General features: G+C 39.8%; 1 protein-coding gene across 1 annotated transcript in view; it reads left to right on the forward strand.

Annotated features, from left to right (window-relative positions):
• SH3TC1 (SH3 domain and tetratricopeptide repeats 1) overlaps window positions 1–16,551 on the forward strand; it is a 78,200-nt gene extending 61,649 nt beyond the window's left edge. Inside the window, exons 13-18 of the mRNA XM_044682312.1 lie at window positions 494–674; window positions 2,237–2,387; window positions 5,084–5,206; window positions 8,502–8,652; window positions 10,144–10,340; window positions 16,016–16,551. Of these exons, the coding sequence (XP_044538247.1) occupies window positions 494–674; window positions 2,237–2,387; window positions 5,084–5,206; window positions 8,502–8,652; window positions 10,144–10,340; window positions 16,016–16,273 (1,061 nt within the window). The 3' untranslated portion in view covers window positions 16,274–16,551. The remainder of the gene's footprint in view (window positions 1–493; window positions 675–2,236; window positions 2,388–5,083; window positions 5,207–8,501; window positions 8,653–10,143; window positions 10,341–16,015) is intronic.
• Window positions 16,552–19,590: the final 3,039 nt, after the last annotated feature.

Here is a 19,590-nt window from a genome sequence, read left to right on the forward strand (position 1 = left end):
TTTTCTCTCTTTTTTCCTCTCTCATGCCAGATTTGACCCCAGGTCCTCTTGACTCCAGGCTTGGCACTCTATCTATTGTGCCACTTAGCTGTCCCTCCCCACTCCAAGACATTCTTAGAGTCATCTTCCAATCCTACCTCAAACTCATGAAACTTCCTTTATGAAATTTTAATCAATGTTGGCTGAAAATGCCATACCTTAAAGGAATCACTTAGCCACTTGTCTATATCCTACCTTCCAGGACTGCCAGGAGGAAAATTATTTTTAAACTGCGAATTAAATTCAACCATCCTTATAAAGTACAAAAGAAATATGCCCTGCCATTATTACATATTATTTTCTTCCCACCCACACCACACTATCTGTTCCAGGTGATTTTTTTTTCTGGTCATAACTCCTGAAACTGTAATCAAACCCTGAGCTCTAAATGGGCTTGGTTGTGCTTTGCTCCTCACTATTTCTTTCCTTCTCCCTTTATTATTGACTTTCTCAGGCCAACTCCAAGCAATCCAGCTACTATGTCATTTCTACAGCACCATCATGCCAAATGAGGCCCAGTGTGTCATCTACAATGAATATCAGCTCTCCTTGGCCAGGAGGATGTCAGATAAAGTGCTAGAAGGGCAGCTCCTGGAAACCATCAGTCAGCTGTATCTTTCTTTAGGTACAGAAAGGTGAGAAGCATTACACAGGCTGACTGGTTTGGGAGTGTGGTTTACTTAACTTGTGTGCCTGGTTTTTTTGCATATAGTGACATGGAAAAGGAACTGTTGATCCATAGGATGTCAGCCCAGGAAGAGACTATAATATATAGAATGGGAGTCAGGAAGACTTATCTTTATGAGTTAAAATCTGGCCTCAGACACTTATTAGACCTTAGGCAAGTCACTTAACTTCTGTTTGCCTCTGTTTCCTCTTCTGTAAAATGGAGGTATTATTTGCACCTAACTCCAAAGATTGTTGTGTCTGTAATATACTTTCAAAACCTTAAAATGATAAAGCTATATAAATGGTGGAAGGTATTTGGCAGGAAAGTAGGAAAGAGCTATTACATTCTGCCTGGTGGCAAGTATTCGGCACATGCCAATATTTCCTAAGATGGAACCCATGTGGAGATTCCAGGGACCCCTTTCTGGAACACAAAAGGACTGGCATCTCTACTTGGGCACCTCCATCTTAGATGATCTAGGCACATATCCAACATCCACTGCATAAATATTAGTTATTATTACCCAAGATCACACAGGTTAGTAAGTGGCAAAGGCTGACTTTGGACCCATAGCCTCTGATATTCTTTTCATGTTCTTTTCATTATACCAGGCTGATTGTCTCTGCTGCAAGATGATTTGAATAAAGTACTTTTTAACTATATCATGCTCTCTAAATGTGAACTGTCAGTTTCTTTAATTAGTTTTTTCAATTCTCCCTAATTAAAGCCTTTCCCCACAACATATGAATTATGAATCCTCATGTGGGATACTACCCAACACAGGAATTTCTTGCTGTTGCTACTCATAGTGTACTTAGATGAACAAAATTTTACAAAAGAATTAAATTCCTGACAACATAAAAGGAAAGAAATAATGCAAATCATAAGAAAAGATATTCATTTTCTTAAAGGCTTATCAAGAAAAAGTTCAGAACATGTCCAGAAAACAACTTGACAAAATATAGCCCATTATAGGAATACTGGATTTGTAGTTAGGGGTTCTGGGTTCAAATCCCAGCTCTACCACTCATTTTGTATATGTTTAGTAGTAGTTGTTTACTCATTTTTGATTTGTATCTGACTCTTCATGACCCTTTTAGGGAGGTTTTCTTGACAAAGATACCAACCTGGTTTGCCATTTCCTTCTCCAGCTCATTTTGTAGATGAGGAAACAAAGGTAAACAGGATTAAGTGACTTGCCCAGATTCACACAGCCAATAAGTGCCTTAGGCTGGGTTTTGATTTGAACTCTGGTCTTTCTGACTCCATGCCCAAAACTTTATCTACTGTGCCAGCTACCTGCCCTTTGACATATGGCACTTCTTCTCTCTGTGTGATTCCATTTACATCTACATAAAATGAAATGTGAGACTCAATAATCTCCAAAACCCTTTCTAGCTCCAAAATCCTGTTATTAAATTTAATGATTAGAAAAGTAGTTTTGTGACTTGGATATCATATATATACACATAAGCATATATATGCACACACACATTCATATATAAAATATATATTCTTTTTTTTCAGAGCTTACAAGTCAGCCCTTGAATATACTAAGAGAAGTCTTGGAATATTTATAGACCTTCAGAAGAAAGAAAAAGAGGCATATGCTTGGCTCCAGGCAGGAAAGATCTATTATATTTTGAGACAGACTGAATTAGTAGATATGTACATTCAGGTGAGATACGTTTATGAGTGATTCCTGAATTTAAATTTAAGTATACTATGTTGGTGGAGTAGGAAGCAAGTTGATACTACTACTACTACTACTACTCCTACTCCTACTCCTACTCTTACTCCAACTCCTACTCCTACTGCTGCCGCTGCTGCTACTACTACTAGCATTTATATAGCTCTTTAAGCAAAATACTTTATAAATATCTCATTTGTTCCCACAATGCTGTAAGGTTTTTACTATTATCATCACCTTTTTTCAGATAAGGAAACTTAGGCCAAAAGTGGTTAAATGACTTGCTGATGGTCACATAACTAGTATATGTCTGAGGCCAGATTTGAATTTAGGTCATCTAGTCTCCCAGTCCAGCATTCTATCTACTATGATAGCTGCCTACATTGGGAAGGAGGGGAGAACATTAAAGGGTACCTTATTGAAGATTAGTTCTTACATTCCCTTCTTTCTCTGCTTCCAAACTTCATAGATTATAATCTTCTTCTAAAGGACAGGTTATTGTACTCTATTCATTTTCATCTCCTCAAGCCCAAGATCAAAAAAGGGGTGTACAGTAATGGAATCAGTAGCAAATTTAGAGTCACGACCTAGGTTTGAATCTTAGATCTGCTGCTTGCTACCTGTGTGATTTATACAAATCACTTCAGTTCTTCAGGTCATGGTTTTCTCTATTTCTGGTATATAATAAGCATTTAACAAATGCTTATTGACTGTCCAGGAAAGCAAGAGAATTGGGAAAGGATGTTCTCACAAATCCCTCCCAGCTCTAACTTGAATGAACAAAGGGTTAGGCCTATAGTAGGTGCTCTATAATTTTTTGAAAACTAAATTCATTTTGGATATGTGTATTAAGATAACATTTAAATGGTTTTTAAGGCCACATTTTCACACAAAAGCCTACCTTTCCATCAAGGCCCTTCTTGGCCCACTTTCCCCAAAAAGCCTATACCATTGTTCCAAGGTAGGTCAGAAGAGATTTGCTCAATTTACTTATGCCCAACTCTGCTATGGAAGTGGTTTGAAACAAAGAACATCATAGAAAATATTTTGAATTGGAAGAGACTTCAGAGTTCACCAAATTTATTACCTACCCAAATTGCAAATGTTGTGGACAATATTGCTTCAAGATGGGGAGTAAGACTGCTCCTTGCCATAGGTCATTCCATTGCTGAAAGGTTCTTCCCAATATCAACGTGAAAATACTCTTCCAATAGTGTCTATCCATTCATCTTCATTCTCTTCTAAGGGGTCTAGCAGGCCTTCTTATTCCTTATCTATGCAGTATTTTTTTTTTAAATTAAAGAGTGATCATAATTCTATTACCTGCCTTCATCTCCCTAGACAAGTTATCTGCAGCCTAAAGAATCCTAATTTTCTTTTTAATTTTTTTAACCCCTTACCTTCCATCATAGAATCAATACTCTGTATTGGTTCTAAGGCAGAAAAGTAGTAAGGGCAAGGCAATGGGGGTTAAGTGACTTGCCCAGGGTCACACAGCTAAGGAAGTTCCTAAGACCAGATTTGAACCTATGACATCTGGTCTCTAGGCCTGGCTCTCAATCCACTGAGCCATCTAGTTGCCCCAAGAATTTTAGTTTTCTCTGCTGATCCTTAGAGGTCATGGCTTCTATTTCCCTTTCCATTTCCCAAATGTTTTCCAGATTATTATTCTCCAAACTGAACCCAAGACTCTAGATGTGTTCTGATGTATTCAGAGGTCTTCATGCCTTAAAATTTCCCTTATTCTTAGATTAATGCTTTGAAGTCATACTGGGTTTGTGGTTCTTTCTTTCTGGGTCTTAATCCACAGACCTGAGTTTGAATCTCAGCTCTGCTACTTACTTTGTGACTTTGAGCATGTCATTTAGCCTCTGTACCTGGCATATAATAAATGTTTATTGATGGATACTCTGGAGCTCAGTTTTTATGTCTATAAAATGGGGAGAATATGATTACCTAATTGTGTTCAGATTTTAAAATAGATTCAATTCAAAGTCAGGAAACCTGGGGTTAAATTCTGGCTCTGATATTTCTTACCTGTGTCACTCTACCCGAGTCGATGAGCCTCACTTTCCTCTCCTGTAAACTGGGAATAATCTTGTTTACATGACTTACATCAGAGGGCTGCTGTGTATAAAGCACATTATAGTACTCAAGACATGGGAGACAATTACATTGATCAAAGGGATTATCTTCTTCTAGTGCCTTTTTTTTTTAAACCCTTACCTTCAATCTTAGAATCAGTATTGTATGTTGGTTCCAAGGCAGATGAGTGATAAGGCAATTGGGGTTAAGTGACTCATGCAAAGTCACACACGGCTAGGAGATTCTGAGGCCAAATTTGAACCCAGGATGTCCTGTCTCTTGGCCTGTCTCTCAAACCACTGAGCCATGTAGCTGCCCCCTCTCTTATTGCTTTTTGACCACCAGAAGGAGGTTATGACTTTAAAATAGGAGTAATTTATTCCTATGATGTGCATATGGTATTGAGTTGGAAGGATGGGGCAGAGATTTGTGGCTTATAAAACTGGAGGGAAGAGAGGGGCCTCCATGTGTGATCAGAGGGAATGGTTAATTCTGAAACAAAATTGGACCATTTAATAGGCTTGGAAATGGGCCCTTGGGTTGGAGATTTATGACTCTGACAAACTGGGAATCATTAAAAGGCTCCCTAATCTCTGTAGGTGGCTCAAGATGCTGCACTCTACACTGGAGACCCCATTCTGGGGCTGGAAATGTTTGAAGCTGCTGGAGACATATTCTTCAATGGTTCTTGGGAGAGAGAAAAAGCAGTGTCTTTCTACAGGGTGAGTGGGTGCTAGACTCCTTGATGTCTAAGAAGACTGAAAAATAAGGATCTGAGCCAGAGCTCAAAGGGCTTTTGTTGGATCCAGTAATAAATCAGATTTGTAAACTCCCTTTGACCTTGACCAGGGCTATATATGAGCAGTGAATTTTTTTCTCTTTGCTCTCTGATTGTCCCCTTCTTGTAAAAACCTTAGAATCATGGCCTGTCTTGAATTCCTAACTCGGAGACATTTTTGACTTTCCCTTCTTTCTTCTTGTCCCTTAACTCCCCTGTCCTTTATTCCAGTTTCTTCTATAAAATAAGGGGGTTGGACTAGCTGGACTCCAAGATCCTTTCAAGCTTTAAATCCAGAAATCTCATATCCTTCTCCCCAGCCACTCCCACTGACCCTTTCCCTATTCTCTAACCATCACTCTCAAATACCAGCCATGTTCAATCAGCTGCCCACAACCTATAAGATTCCACCCTAGTAATATTCCTAGCATTCTTTCTCTCTTCTTCACTCCCTTTTCTAAAGACTTTTAGGATAATCCACTTGCATTTTCTGAAGTTGTCTCCTAGTGTGTTGTTGTGCCTCTAGGTGGTGTGATAGTGTGGAAAAGTTTCTTGATTTGAAGTCAGGAGAAATCCAGGTTTGAAACTTCTCTCTGGCATTTAGTCATCGTGCAGGAAGGGCAGAGTGGAAGGAAGAAGAGTAAAGGAGAAACAAATGAAAAAAAACTTTCTGGCTCCTCATTTAGTACAGAATCAAATACTGACTCTTTATATTAATAATCAAGATCCTCCATAATCTACTTCAAACAGATCTGTTAAGCCATATCTTATATGATTCTTCTTTGTATTGTAGAGATTAAAATTAATATGCAAAGAACTAAATATTATATTTTTATAAAGTTTTATTAATAATAAACTAACATAAAAACTGGAGTGAAAAGGTACTAAACTAACTTCAGCCACACTCATGAAGAAAAGAGAAATAGGGAGGAGCTACAGAACTTATAAAACAATAACGTGATCATGCAAATGTGGAGTTGCAGGAGAGATTAAAGGGAATTTGGGGAAATACTAAGGGACTTGTGGGGGATGACGTCCAAGGTTCAAAAGCTCCATTTATACAGTACAATAAATAATTGTAGAAGTCAAGGCTGGAATTTCATGGGCTATATACTTCCATGGTCACCTCTCAAAAATCACTGTCTTTGGTTCATTTTGCTGCTAGCCAAAGCTCTCTCTGGGAAATTTCAGAATATAATTCCAGTATAGCTAGTGTCTAGGTTTCCACAGATGTGGGTAAAAAAAAAGTTCCCACTTCTATGTGAGCACTCAAGATAACAGTCTGGTAGGAATTTACCCCACAGAAAATTCAGAAAAAAACCCACCAAAGTGTTCTTAGTAATCCATAAAAAGTCAATATAATTTTCCTCTGAGTCCCCACTTAGTCCCCTGGAGCAGTCTTCTAGTCTCATAGCTCTCTTTAGTCTATGGTTTGAAGTACCCTCAGAGGAGGAACAAATGGAGCAGCTGCAGTGGCAGCCCCCAAATATTTTAGGAAATTTTGCTTTTACCTCAGAAGGTGAGATGGGCTTCCTGCCTTATGGTTTTACCCTAACAGTTTTGGACTCTCCCCCCTCACCCAAAAAAACCCCCCACACACATTGACTCTGACATTCTCATAAGTCCCACGTTTTTTACCTAGAAACTGGAACTTCGTGATAATACCCAACGGACCTAGAGTCCTTCTGAAGGATTCCAGAGTGGCATTGTAGTGACACAGAGACCTTGGCTCAGGTCTTTTGATCCCTTACATCATAGATTTATTCATTTGCTTTTCCTTTAACTTTGTGGGTCATGTGCATGATACTCATTTCCCCAAGGTGGTAGGTACTGCCCAAGATCTACCCCTTCGTTTATTAGGACTAGACTCTAGGACTCTTCATTATTATTATTTTATTAGAAATTCTTCAAGTTCTCCATATTGTTTCAGAAATTTCCCTTTGGAGTAAGGTAGAAGAATTCTGGGTTTAAGAACTATCCCGTTGGGCCACATAGAGGAAAGCACACCAACTTTCTGTGCTTCTGGAATATCAAATTAACCATTGGTTGCTTTTGGACAAACGGAGGAGAAGCAATGTTACCGTATAGACGCCCAGGTTTTCCTCATCTGGGGTCCAGGTCTGCTTTTAGCTTTGCTGCTCTCTGGTCTGTACTTAGTACTCTCATTATCACATAGACAAGGCTGACCTTTTTGATATTCCCAGAACAAAGGCATGGGATTCCAAGAGATACAGGTGAGAAGGGAAATATTGCAGGTATGGCATGTGGGATGGGTGAACAGGGAACAGCCTATGCAAATGTCTGGAGGTGGGAGATAAAATGTTGAGTAGGGGGAATAAGAAAGAGATAGATTTGTCTGGAATGAAGAGTACATAATGCTATGTGACCCTGGGCAAGTCACTTAACCCCAATTGCCTAGCCCTTGCTGTTTTTCTGCCTTGGAGCCAATACTTACATAAGTTCTAAGACAGAAGTTAAGGATTTTTTTTTAAGTGTACATGATGGCGAATAATGTGAAATAAGTCTGAAAATCTAGGTTTGATCCAGAGACTAAATGACTGTAAATGTCAAAGATGTTTGTGTTTTATCTTAGAGGTAATAGGGAGCCATTGAGACTTCTCGAGTAGGGATTTGACATGGTCAAACCTAGTTATAGAAGGGTTAACTTCTGTTGTGCAGAAGATAGACTAGAGTTAGGAGGAGAACCTGGAAATAGACCAACTTGGAGTCTAATTGACTAATCCTGACAAAAAGATATAGATCCTGACCTAGGATGTCAGATCACATGAGAAATTAAGAAGAAGAATAACTAGCATCTTCAGTGGTTCCCAAACTTTTTTGGCCTACCGCCCCCTTTCCAGAAAAAATATTACTTAGCACCCTGGAAATTAATTTTTTTTATTTTAATAGCAATTAATAGGAAAGATAAATGCACCTGTGGCCATCCCCGCACCCCTGGATTGCTGCAGCACCCACCAGGGGGCGGTGGCGCCCACTTTGGGAATCACTGATCTATATAGTAGTGTGTGCCGCGCACTAGGCCAAGTGCTTTACAGAGGAAAAAACACTGGTCTGAGACACGTGGAGGTGAAATCTGAAAGATTTGGCAGCTCCCTGAAGATGTCAGCAGGAGAGTGATTCCAGGGTTGGGAGATGGCATGTCTGGAAGAAGTACTTGTTACAGCTCATTATTTACTGGCAGCTCATGGCTATTTTTTTGGTTTTTTTTTTTCCCCTAGGACCGGGCTCTTCCTCTTGCTGTTAGGACTGGCAACAAGGAGACTGAACTCAGGCTATGTAACAAGTTAGTGGAGTTGCTGTTCTTTCTCAAGTCCCACCAGGAATGTCTAGAATTTGCACATACCTCTCTTGCCCTCAGCATAAACTTAGGTGAGCCCTGGACCTTAATGACTTATTGTGAATGAGAACACAACTCTCTGTCATTGTTCCTTGCCTTCACCATTGCAGCTTGTAGAATTATGGTGGCCATGAATGGTAGCAGCAGTAGTATGAATGGGATGGGATGGAGAAGGGTAAAGAATGAAAGGGAGATGGGAGAAGAGGGTGAGAGAAAGGGAAAAAGAAGGAAGAGAGATTTGTTAGGAGTCTACTCTATGTTCTGTGCTAGTTAACTTTAAAGATATGATCTCTTTTGCTCAGTAGAAAGAGGAGGGCATCGCTGGCATGCTAATCACTGGCATTTATACAGTTCTTTTAAAAGTTGGCAAAATGCTTTAGATGCATCATCTCATTTCACCCTTAGGACAGCCCTGTTAAAAAAAGGTAATACAGGGATTCTTGTCCTCATGGTCCATATGAGAAAACTGGGACTCAGAAGAGGTAACCCATTGTCACGTAGCTAGTAGGTATCAGAAATGATAAGTGGCTATTATTTCTAGTGGCCCAATAGGTAGAGCACTGGGCTTAGAATCAGAAATAACCATCTTCATGAGTTCAAATCCAGTCTTCATACATTTACTAGCTCTGTGACGTGGGGCAATTCACTTAACCTTGTTTGCCTTAGTTTCCCTTCTGTAATGAACTGGAGAAGGAAATGGCAAATCACTCCAGCATCTTTGCCAAAGAAAACCCCAAATGGGGTCACAAAGTAGGACACAATGAAAAATGACTGAATAGCAGCTGCAGTGGCAGCAGCATCAAAACAAAATTTGAACCAAGACCATCTGGCTTCAAGGCTTAGATTCTATCCACTAAAAGGGATCTTAAACATATAACACAGACTATTAGAATCAGAAAACAGTTAGGTGATAGGACCTGAAGTCAGGAAGACCTGAGTTTGAATTTTGCCTCAGTCTATAACTCCAGGCAAATCACTTAATATATTCTAATCTCAGTTTCTTGATTTGTAAAATGAAGACATAATAATATCACTTACCTTCCAGGGTTGTTTTAATGATTAAATTAGATAACATGAAAAATGCCTTGCAAACCTCTAAAAGATTTTTTCTACTAAGAAGTCTTAACATGTTTTCAAACTTTGAGTTTTATAGATAGGGAAACCGATACCCAGTGACTTGCTTTAAAGGTCAAAAAACTGGTTATTGATACAACTAGGAATTGAACCCAAGTCTCTTGATTAACTTCTGGCCAGACCTCTTGCTATTATTCCATTCTCTTTTATATGATACCATATCTCTTTCTTTTATGCTGCCACTTTCTATTATAATCCTTATAGCCAAATTTCTGAATATAATAAACAGATACTGATAAAAATGTTTAGTCCATCTGAGTTCTTTGTTTCTGTGAGAGATGCGGGTTTCTTTAAGGAAAACAAATCCTCTTTATGCTTGAAACCCGTATGCCATAGCAGCATCCTTGATCTAACTCATCCTCCTCCCACTCCCATGTTGCCTCCCTCAGGAAGCCCGTTGAACGAGCGAGTGGCCTATCATCGGCTGGCTATGGTCCATCATCGCCTGGGGCAGTGTGAGTTGACTGAACATTTTTACCTCAAGGCACTGTCTCTGTGCCCATCACCCCTGGAATTTGATGAAGAGACACTGTATTACATGAAAGTGTATCTGATCCTGGGAGACCTCATATTCTACGATTTAAAGGTATGAGGAGCAGCCTGGGCACCGTGAGCTCTGCTTATTGCCATTTTCAAGAACTGCTTTGAGTTGGACTGGGGGAAGGAGAGGAGGTCCTCAACCATGGATTAAGTGATTCAATAGGGTTCAAAGCCTCTTGTTATTAGAGGTACCACTGAATAGCAACTAGGTGGCACATGCTAAATTTAGTTCAAATTCAGCCTCAGATGCCTAGAGGCTATGTGTTATAGATGCTCTTAGAGGGACTTGAGAAAGAACAGCAATTGCACTAATTTGGAGTTCAGTGTCCTTATTACCCTAGCTTGTTGTTGAATCATTTCAGTTGTGTTTGATTCATTGTGACTCCATTTGGAGTTTTCTTGGCAAAGATACTAGAGTGTTTGCCATTTCCTTCTGCAGTTCATTTGACAGATGAGGAAACTGAGGCAAAGTGACTTGCTCACGGTCACATAGCTAGTAAGTGTGTGAGGTCAAATTTGAACTCAAGTCTTCCAGACTCCAAGCCCAGGGCTAGTAAAGTTAATATTGACATGTTTAGTGAGGGTAGCATTTGTCACAGGATTGAGATTGGTGCAATTTTTTAAGGGTGCATATATAGCATATATAATACAGTTTAGAATCTAGCCATTGCATAAGGGAAGTACAAAATTCTAGATCTTATGAGGAGGAGATCCATTTCTTCAGAATGTGGGGTAGGAGTAGGATAAGATATATCAAGGAAGGCTTATTGGAAGAGGTGGCATTTCACAGGATTTATTGTTGAAAAAGCTTTAAAGATCACTTTTAGTCTACTGCCTGAATTCATTTTACAGATAAGGAAGTGGGACCCAGAGAAGGAAGTGAGTTGTTCTAGGTTGCAGAGCCAGAATTCAAGCCCAATATTTCTGATTCTAGGGCTTTTCATGTAGTGGAATCTGCAATAATTTATCATTTGGCAGAGCTGTTATTCTGAGTCAGTCAACACAAAGGGCTGATCTTGGCAAAACTCTGAATGAGTGGATTTTGCTTATCATCTTTTTCCTGCACCCTTACCTGTCTCCCCTGCATTGACTATCGACAGGCTCCCATGGCAGATATAACCTACCATAGCATAACCCACTTTGATGTTCAGAGGACATTGTGCCTACTCTAACCTAGCCTTCCCAGGTAACATCTTCATTTTCTAGTCCCAAGCCAGAAAATTAAGCTTTTCCCATCTTCTACCCAATGCCCTATCTCCAGCCACCTCGTTTCCTCATTTCACAGATTCTGGAGGACTTCAGTGCTAGGCTGAGGGATTTGTATTTTATCCTACAGGCAACAGAAACCTACATGTAGAAAGTGATGCTGTAGTCTGAGAGGGTTGGACTAGCTGACGTCTCAAATCCCATCCATCTCTGCTTTTCCGTGTTCTGAAGTCCTCTTCCCTCTGACATTCTGAGTTCTCTGATGCTAAAAAAAAATCGCCATTTCCTTTGCCTCTCAGCCCTGGCTTTCTTAATGGTTATCCTGAGTGCACAGTGACAGCTAGTGGCCAGCATTCATCAATGCAGCTTCTTCTCAATTTAATTGGAAAATGGCTTTTGGTATTTTTTTAGTCTTGGCAACACAGAATGGAAAATCGAGAAGAACACTTAGACCTCTGGACCGATCCCACTTACTGCAGAGATGAAGAAACTGAGACCAAAAGAAAAGAAGTGACTTGCTACAAAGAGCTTTGTAGACCTTGAAGCACTGTATACATTTGAGTTCTGTACTTTTGTTATTCTTGATTACTATTGCCCAAGAACATACAGTGACTTATCCTTTCAATAAGCTTTTACTGAAGGTCTATGATGTTTTATGCTTGGAGCTCTGATATATTATGAGCCGACAAGTCAGGGAAGAGGAGGTACAAAGACAAATTGTCATCTATACTTGAATTGAGAAGGAATTCAATGTCAGTTTGCCAATAATTTTCCCTTAGAAAATTGTGTATGAATGTTGTTTTGAGGAATGCAAGACTAGTACTGAATTTAAGGAGTCTATGGTCAGTTTCTGATCCGCATTCAATCTCAAACAGGTAGATGTAAACAGCTCTGAAAGGACCAGTTGGGCAGCTCTGGTCAAGTTGTCAAATGTGCCAAGGATCTTGGAAGGTATCCCACTGGTTACCAAATGCAATCCCTTTATTTTACAAATGAGGAAACTGAGGCTCAGAGAGGTAAAGTCTTATTCACAGCCGTACTGGTAGTAAGAGACTGAGCTGGACATGATTCTGAGTTTCTGACTTCCCCAGGTCCTTCCAACTATGCCATGATGTTTCTTGAGTCTCTGGTGTTTATCTTTTATATAATTCAACAAGGCATTGGGCTAGGTGTCGTGGGGAGGGAGATAGACAATACAGAAAGCAGTCTGACTTCAGGGACCTTGTATCATATTCCATTATTGTTGTGGGGCCCTAGTGAGCAGATTCTTGTCATTATAAAGCACTTCATAATGAATGTGGTTATGAAGGAATGATGGGCAACCCTGGAGCAGGAAGAGATTATTTTATAGCAGGTCAGTTTCTATTCACACACAAAGAGCCAGTGGTTATACCTTAAAACCTTAATCATACTAGGTACCACTATAGACCTTTCAAATTTCACATGCCCTGCTCACAGCAGAAAAATCCATTTTCCCCAAGCTCCTATCCCCCATGTATTATTGGATACAAAAAGATTCTCAGAGATTCTCAGAGAAATGGAGTGTTGTGAAAAGACCTTTCAATTTAGAATCAAGAGACCTAAGTTTCAGACTTTTTGTTGTTGTTCAGTCATTTTCAGTTATGTCTGACTCTTCATGACCCCATTTGGGGTTTTCTTGGCAAAGACACCGGAGCAGTTTGCCATTTCCTTCTATAGCTCATTTGACAGATGAAGAAACTGAGGCAGAGTTAAATGACTTGCCCAAGGTCATACAACTAGACAATTTTTCAGGGCTTCCTCACTCCAGGTATTGCACTTTATCCACTGTGCCACTTAACTGTCTCAGCTTCAGTCCTGCATGTGCTCTTTGTAAGCCCTCCAACTTTGGGCAAGTCTCTGAATCTCAGTTTTATCCCCTGAGAAATAAGGAGAATCTTTGTACTGCTTATAGAATGACTTCATGAAAAATGAGATCCATGTTCAAGTCTTTTCTCTGATATAGCTGTGTGGTGATAGATAAGCCACTATCTTTTTCATGAAGTTGTTGAGAAAAGCCCTTCATTGACCTTGCACTGCAATAGAAATGTGGGTTATTACAATTACTATAAGTGGCTGTAAAGCATATATACTATTTTGACTTATTGGAGGCTTCTTTAGGAATGGGAAGGGAATATGTTCTTGGTCCTTTATAACTGATTTGCTTAATTAATAAAGGGTCATTACACCCATAATTATTGAAGTGAGACCTCAGAGGATTCTGCTTCCTAAAATAGACAGTGTGGTACATTGGAAAGAGGATTGGATTTGGAGGAAGAGGACCTTGGTTGGAATCCTAATTCTTCTACTTCTTAGTTATATGACCTTGGGAAAGACAAGACTTCTTTGGAACTCAGCTTGCTCATCTGTAAATTGTGAGAGGTTAGAACTAGATCAGAGGTTCTCGACTTTGGATGTGTCCCAGACCCCTTTGTCTGTTTGGTGAAACTCATGGACCCTTCTCACAATCATCTTTTCATTTCATTCATTCATTTGTTTGTTTGTTCATTCATTCGTTCATTTATTTATTTGTTGGTTTGTTTATTTATTTATTTTTAAGCTCTTACTTTCTGTCTTAGAATCAATACTAAGTATAGATTCTATGGCAGAAAATCAGCCAGAGCTAGGCATTTGGGGATGGGAATGTAATGGTCTTCACTCCAATTGCCTCATTTTACAGTTGAGGAAATTGGACCACAGAGAGGTTGAGGACCTTGCTTCAGGTCATCCAGCTTTAGTTTTTTTTTTAACTCATTCAGTTCCAGCTCAGAATGAATACTGTGTATTGATTCTAAGTCAGAAGAGCAATTAGAGCTAGGCAATTGGGTGTTAAATGACTTATACAAATAGGAAGTGTCTGAGGCCAAATTTAAACACTGGACTTCTCAACCCCTCTTTTTCCACCGAGTCACCTAGCTGCCCCAGAATCATGTTTTAAAATACATAAAATAAAATGCATTTGAATTTCAGGTTCTTAATCTTTTGTGTTATTTTGTGGAACTCTTTGACAGTGTGAACTAGGGCCTATGGAACCCTTCTCAGAATGATGCTTTTTAAATGTACAAAATAAGATAGGATTACAGAGGAATCCAAAGATGTTTTCCCCCATTCTATCCATGGATGCATTGAAGGTCTAGGAAACCCAGCCTAACAACTCCTGCCTTAAAGTGATGCAGGCACTTAAGTGAGAACTAGCCTAGGTGAGGTGAGCTCTGAAAGCCTCAACACTAGGAGGCTGGTCACCAAAGGATAAACATTTGGGGTCCTAGAAGTTCCTGAATTAGCCTACTATTGAGTCACAAAGGAGCTAGGATCCACATCAGTGGAGGTGGGTGCTGGGGGTGGGGGAGGGGGGAGGAATGTCATGGATGACGTCACAGATAATTGAATATTGAACTCAAGATTTTGAGGTGATGGTAGACCCTCCAAGTGTAAAAATGCAGGCATGAGGAGCTCAGAATTAGAGGTGAACTTTGGGGAGTCCTTCACAAAGGGAGCCCAACTAACTTCCTGAGGGCATGTTTCCTGCATTAATTGATGCTTGTCCTTTGCAGGCAGTGGGGAGAATAGTCTGGGGGTCTGCTGGATGGAGGCAGGAGATTAGTGGGCTGTATAATAGATTGGAGATTAGGGGCTGTAAATACTAATCCAGGTAACCCTAGTTGAATCCATTACACTAAGTTGGCAAAGCTCAAATAGAATATCATCCAAGCAGAATAGTAAACAACATTGTAGGGCTCTGGTGGACAGACTAATGCCATTATAAAGCACTTGATAGTGTGGTTACTAAGTCATGATGGGGAGACCTGGGGCAGGAAGTGATTGGTTTGGTAGCAGGTCAGGGCTAGGGATAAATAGACTTTGAGAAGGGGATGCAGAGATAATGAATTGGTTTTATGTATGTGAATGTCCTCTGAGGGAGAAAGTATAACTCCTTAACCCATAATCCTACAGATTCAGGCAATCATATTATCATTCTATACGGAGGGCAGCACAAAATGACCACAGTATGATATATGGGGCTTTGGACTTGGATTTAGCAAGTCCTGCCATCCGTCCCAGCTTCCGTCCTTATTTGCATCATGACCCTGTGCAAGTCACGTCACTTATTCGAACCTCGGTTTTCTCTGCTGCAAAATAAGGACTTACAAGGAGAGCATTTTCTGTATGCTAAAGCTCATTTTAATTCATTTTGAGACAGTGTGGTAGAATGGGCAGAATGTTGTGTGTGACACTAGCTGTGTGATCTTGGCTAAGTTACTTAACCATTGCGTGCCTCAAATAACTCCCTAAGAATTATTAACTAAGTTCTAGACAAATAGCAAACATTGATGAAGGGAATTCCCACATGGAGATTTCCTGATTTCTTTATTTCTCATATTTGTTGTATTCATTATACTATTTGTTATACTCATATAATTATTATTTTATGCTCATTTACATTAATGATTATTAGTTTTATTGTGATAATAATAATTATTATTATACTTATTTCAGGATCCATTGGATGCTGCTGGCTATTACCATCTTGCCCTTGCAGCTGCTATGGATTTAGGTAACAAGAGGGCTCAGCTGAAGATTTATACCCGCTTGGCTACAATCTACCACAACTTCCTTATGGACCGGGAGAAATCCCTTTTTTTCTACCAGAAAGCAAGGACCTTTGCCACAGAGCTGAATGTTCGGAGAATCAACCTGGCCCCAGACCGATATTACAGGGGTGCAGCCTGGATTGTGTCCAAAAACAATGCGTGAATTTGGCTCCCAATAGTATATACTGTTAAAAACAAAGCAAAAGAAACCTAACAAATCCACAATGTTTAACAGACATATATTTGTTAATATATGAGATATCTGGTGTCACAAATTGATGTCTCTCTGGGAACCATAACTTAAAGGATTATTTTTTTTTTTGCATTTAAGTGTATTCTGTGTGTATTTAAATGCCTCAGTGTCCTACCACTTTTTCAAATGAACTCAGTAAAAGAATGTAAAAGCATCTGAAAGACAGTAAATAATTATTTATCTGATGATGTTTTATGGTAACTAAGTATTTGTTTTCTGATATGATATGCTCTATGACAATGTCATTTAATGTAAAGAGACCACACTCAGTTTCTCTTCTAATACCTAGGGGTTCCTCGCCCAGAAATTGCCATTAGGCATGACATGGTCCATACTAAAGTTATCTGGGTTCTAAGGATTATGATATAGCTGGTTTGTTGTGTGCTCTTTGTGTGTCAGTAGAGCTTCCCCATCCCTTCTGCCCAGAGTCATGACACTATGGGCTAAGGTTGCCTTGTAGGCTGATTCCCATGATCCTTTTGGCTCCTCTTCAAGCACTTTACCTAATAAGATATGAAATATGGTATAGGATCTAAATCTGTTGTTTCATTGACAAAGGCAGCTTCTGCAGAGAGAAATTCCCTCTGACAATTCAGATCAGCATCTCCTCTATTCTTTTTTCAGACTTAGAGAGTTGGCTAAAGCCTGGAGAAGATAAATAACTTGCCCGAAGTCACCAGTATATGGTCAAAGATATATCAGAGACAGGTCTTCCTGGCTCTAAGGGCAACTCTCTATCCACTATGTCACACAATACCCTAGCCCATTAACAGTCAAGTCAACTCTCTTCCCTGTCTTGGGAAGAGAAAGAATATCAATCCACCATCCCCTCTGGTAAGTCCCACTTTTCCTCAACCTATACAGTTCACTTGAGTCATAGTATTAGCAAGAGCAGAGGCTGAGGTTACTTCTCACTGTATGGAACTCCATGTAGTAGAGTACAGGGCCCATTATTCTTCCTTTTCAGGGCTGAAGAGATGATATGGCTTGGGTATCTTCTCCAAGCAGGATGATGGAGGTCCTTGAGAACATTTCATATAATGATCACTTCAAAAGACTGAGGATTGTCTAACCTGGAGAAGAGAAGACCTGGGAGGAGGCAGGAAGAGGAAGCTCATGATAACTGTCTTCAAGTATTTGAGAGACTATCAAGTAGAATTTTTCTAATTGGCCCCCAAGGACAAAACTAAGAGAAATGGATATAAGTATCAAGGAGTTGACTCGATATTGGGAAAATTTTTCTCAATTTGAACTGTCCAAAAGTAGAATGGGCTGCTTTTGAAGATGGGAACTTGGTTCCTCCTTTATTGGAGATCATAAACTATAAGCTACATGTTCCCTTGGCAAATCTAATATAGTGGGGGTTCCTTTAGGGGTGATGTATGGGTTAGTCTAGCTCAGTGATTCCCAAAGTTGGTGCTACTGCCCACTGGTGGGTGCTGCAGCGATCCAGGGGAGCAGTGATGGCCACAGGTGCATTTATCTTTCCTATTAATTGCTATTAAAATTAAAAAAAAATAATTTCCAGGGGGCTAAGTAATATTTCTTTCTGGAAAGGGGGCGGTAGGCCAAAAAGGTTTGGGAACCACTAGTCTAACTGGTCACTGAGCTCACTTAAAAGTCTGCATTTCCATGATTCAAGTTCTGAGTGAATCTCTCCCACCTTTTCTTACTAAGGTTCCAAAAAGCTCTCCAAGCATCTGTCAAACATAGTTGTCTCTCCTGGGAAGAAGGGATATGGATGTCTAGCCCTCTCTCCATGAGTTATGTGTCTCAGTCAATAAGCATTTATTAAATGCAGACCATGTGCAAAGTACTGGAGATATGAAGAAGGGGACCAAAGCATGATCCCTTCTTTCAAGGATCATATATTCTAATGGGGGAGACAGCATGTAAATATCCAACTGCATACAAAATTAGTACAGAATGGATGGAAAGTAACCTAAGGGAAGGCACTGACAGTAGGTAAAGGGGGGAGGGACTAGGAGAAGCATTTTGTAGGAGATGGGATGTTATCTAAGTCTTGGAGGAAGCCAGGAAAACCAGAGATGGTGGTGCATTCCAGGCATGGGGGACAGTCATCCTCCAATTAAAAGGCTCAGAGAAAGGTGACAGAATGTCATGTTTGAGGACCTACAAGTATGTCAATCTGGCTAGACTATAAAGTGCAGGCAAAGAAAAAACTTGTAAGAAGACTGGAAAGTAGGAAAAGGCCAAGTTATGAAGAATTTTAAATGCCTAAAGAGTTTACATTTGATTCTGGAGGTAATAGGGAACTACTGGAGCTCATTGGTCAGGCAGGTTATCTGTACTTTAGGAAATTTGCTGTGGTAGCTGAGTGGAGGATGATTTGGATTGAGGAGAGACTTGAGTGAGAAAGACCACTTAGAAGGCAATAATTTCTGTAACTCAGAAGAGAGATGATGAGGGCCTGAGCTAGAGTTCTGATTGTATGAGTAGAGAGAAGGGGCTATAAAAAAGAGATTCAGGATGCGGGAAAGTGAGGACACCAAACTTTCAAGATTGGTGACTGGGAGGATTAAATGCAATAGGAAAGCTGAGAGGGGAAAGATTTCAGGAGAGGGAGACAATGAATTCAGTTTTGGACACATTGAATTTATGACATCTATGGGGTATCCATTCAGCTTGAGATATCTAATAGGTAGTTGAAGATGAAATCAGATCTGTGTATGGAAATCCTGGAATCATTTGAATAGAGATGATAATTAAATCCATGAGAGCTGGGGTGATCACCAATTGAGGAAATATACAAAGGGAAAAGAGAAGGGGACTCAAGAGAGAGCCTTGGGAGATTCAGATGATGAGTAGGAATGGTGTGGATAAAAAAACCAACAAAAGAGACCAAGAAGGAATGGTTAGACTTATAATAGGAGATCCAGGAAAGAGTAACCTCACAAAAACCCAGAAGAGAAAGTACCTAGGAAGAAATGTCAAATGCTATGAAGAGAACAATTATATCTATTTTATAACTAAGAAGAGGATTGAGCATTAAGCACCTACTATTTGCTAAGAACTTTACAGAGATTTCATTTGATCCTCACAGCAACCCTGGAAAGTACTATTATTGTCATTTCTCATTTGAGGAAACTGAGGCAGATAGAATCTAAGTGACTTGCCCAGGGCCATATAGCTAGTAAATATCTGAGGTTGGACTTGAACTCAGATGTTCTTGACTGTGGGCCCACTGCTCTATCCAGTGTTCAGCC

Source organism: Gracilinanus agilis, chromosome 6, assembly GCF_016433145.1.
Source record: "Gracilinanus agilis isolate LMUSP501 chromosome 6, AgileGrace, whole genome shotgun sequence".
NCBI lineage: Eukaryota > Metazoa > Chordata > Mammalia > Didelphimorphia > Didelphidae > Gracilinanus > Gracilinanus agilis.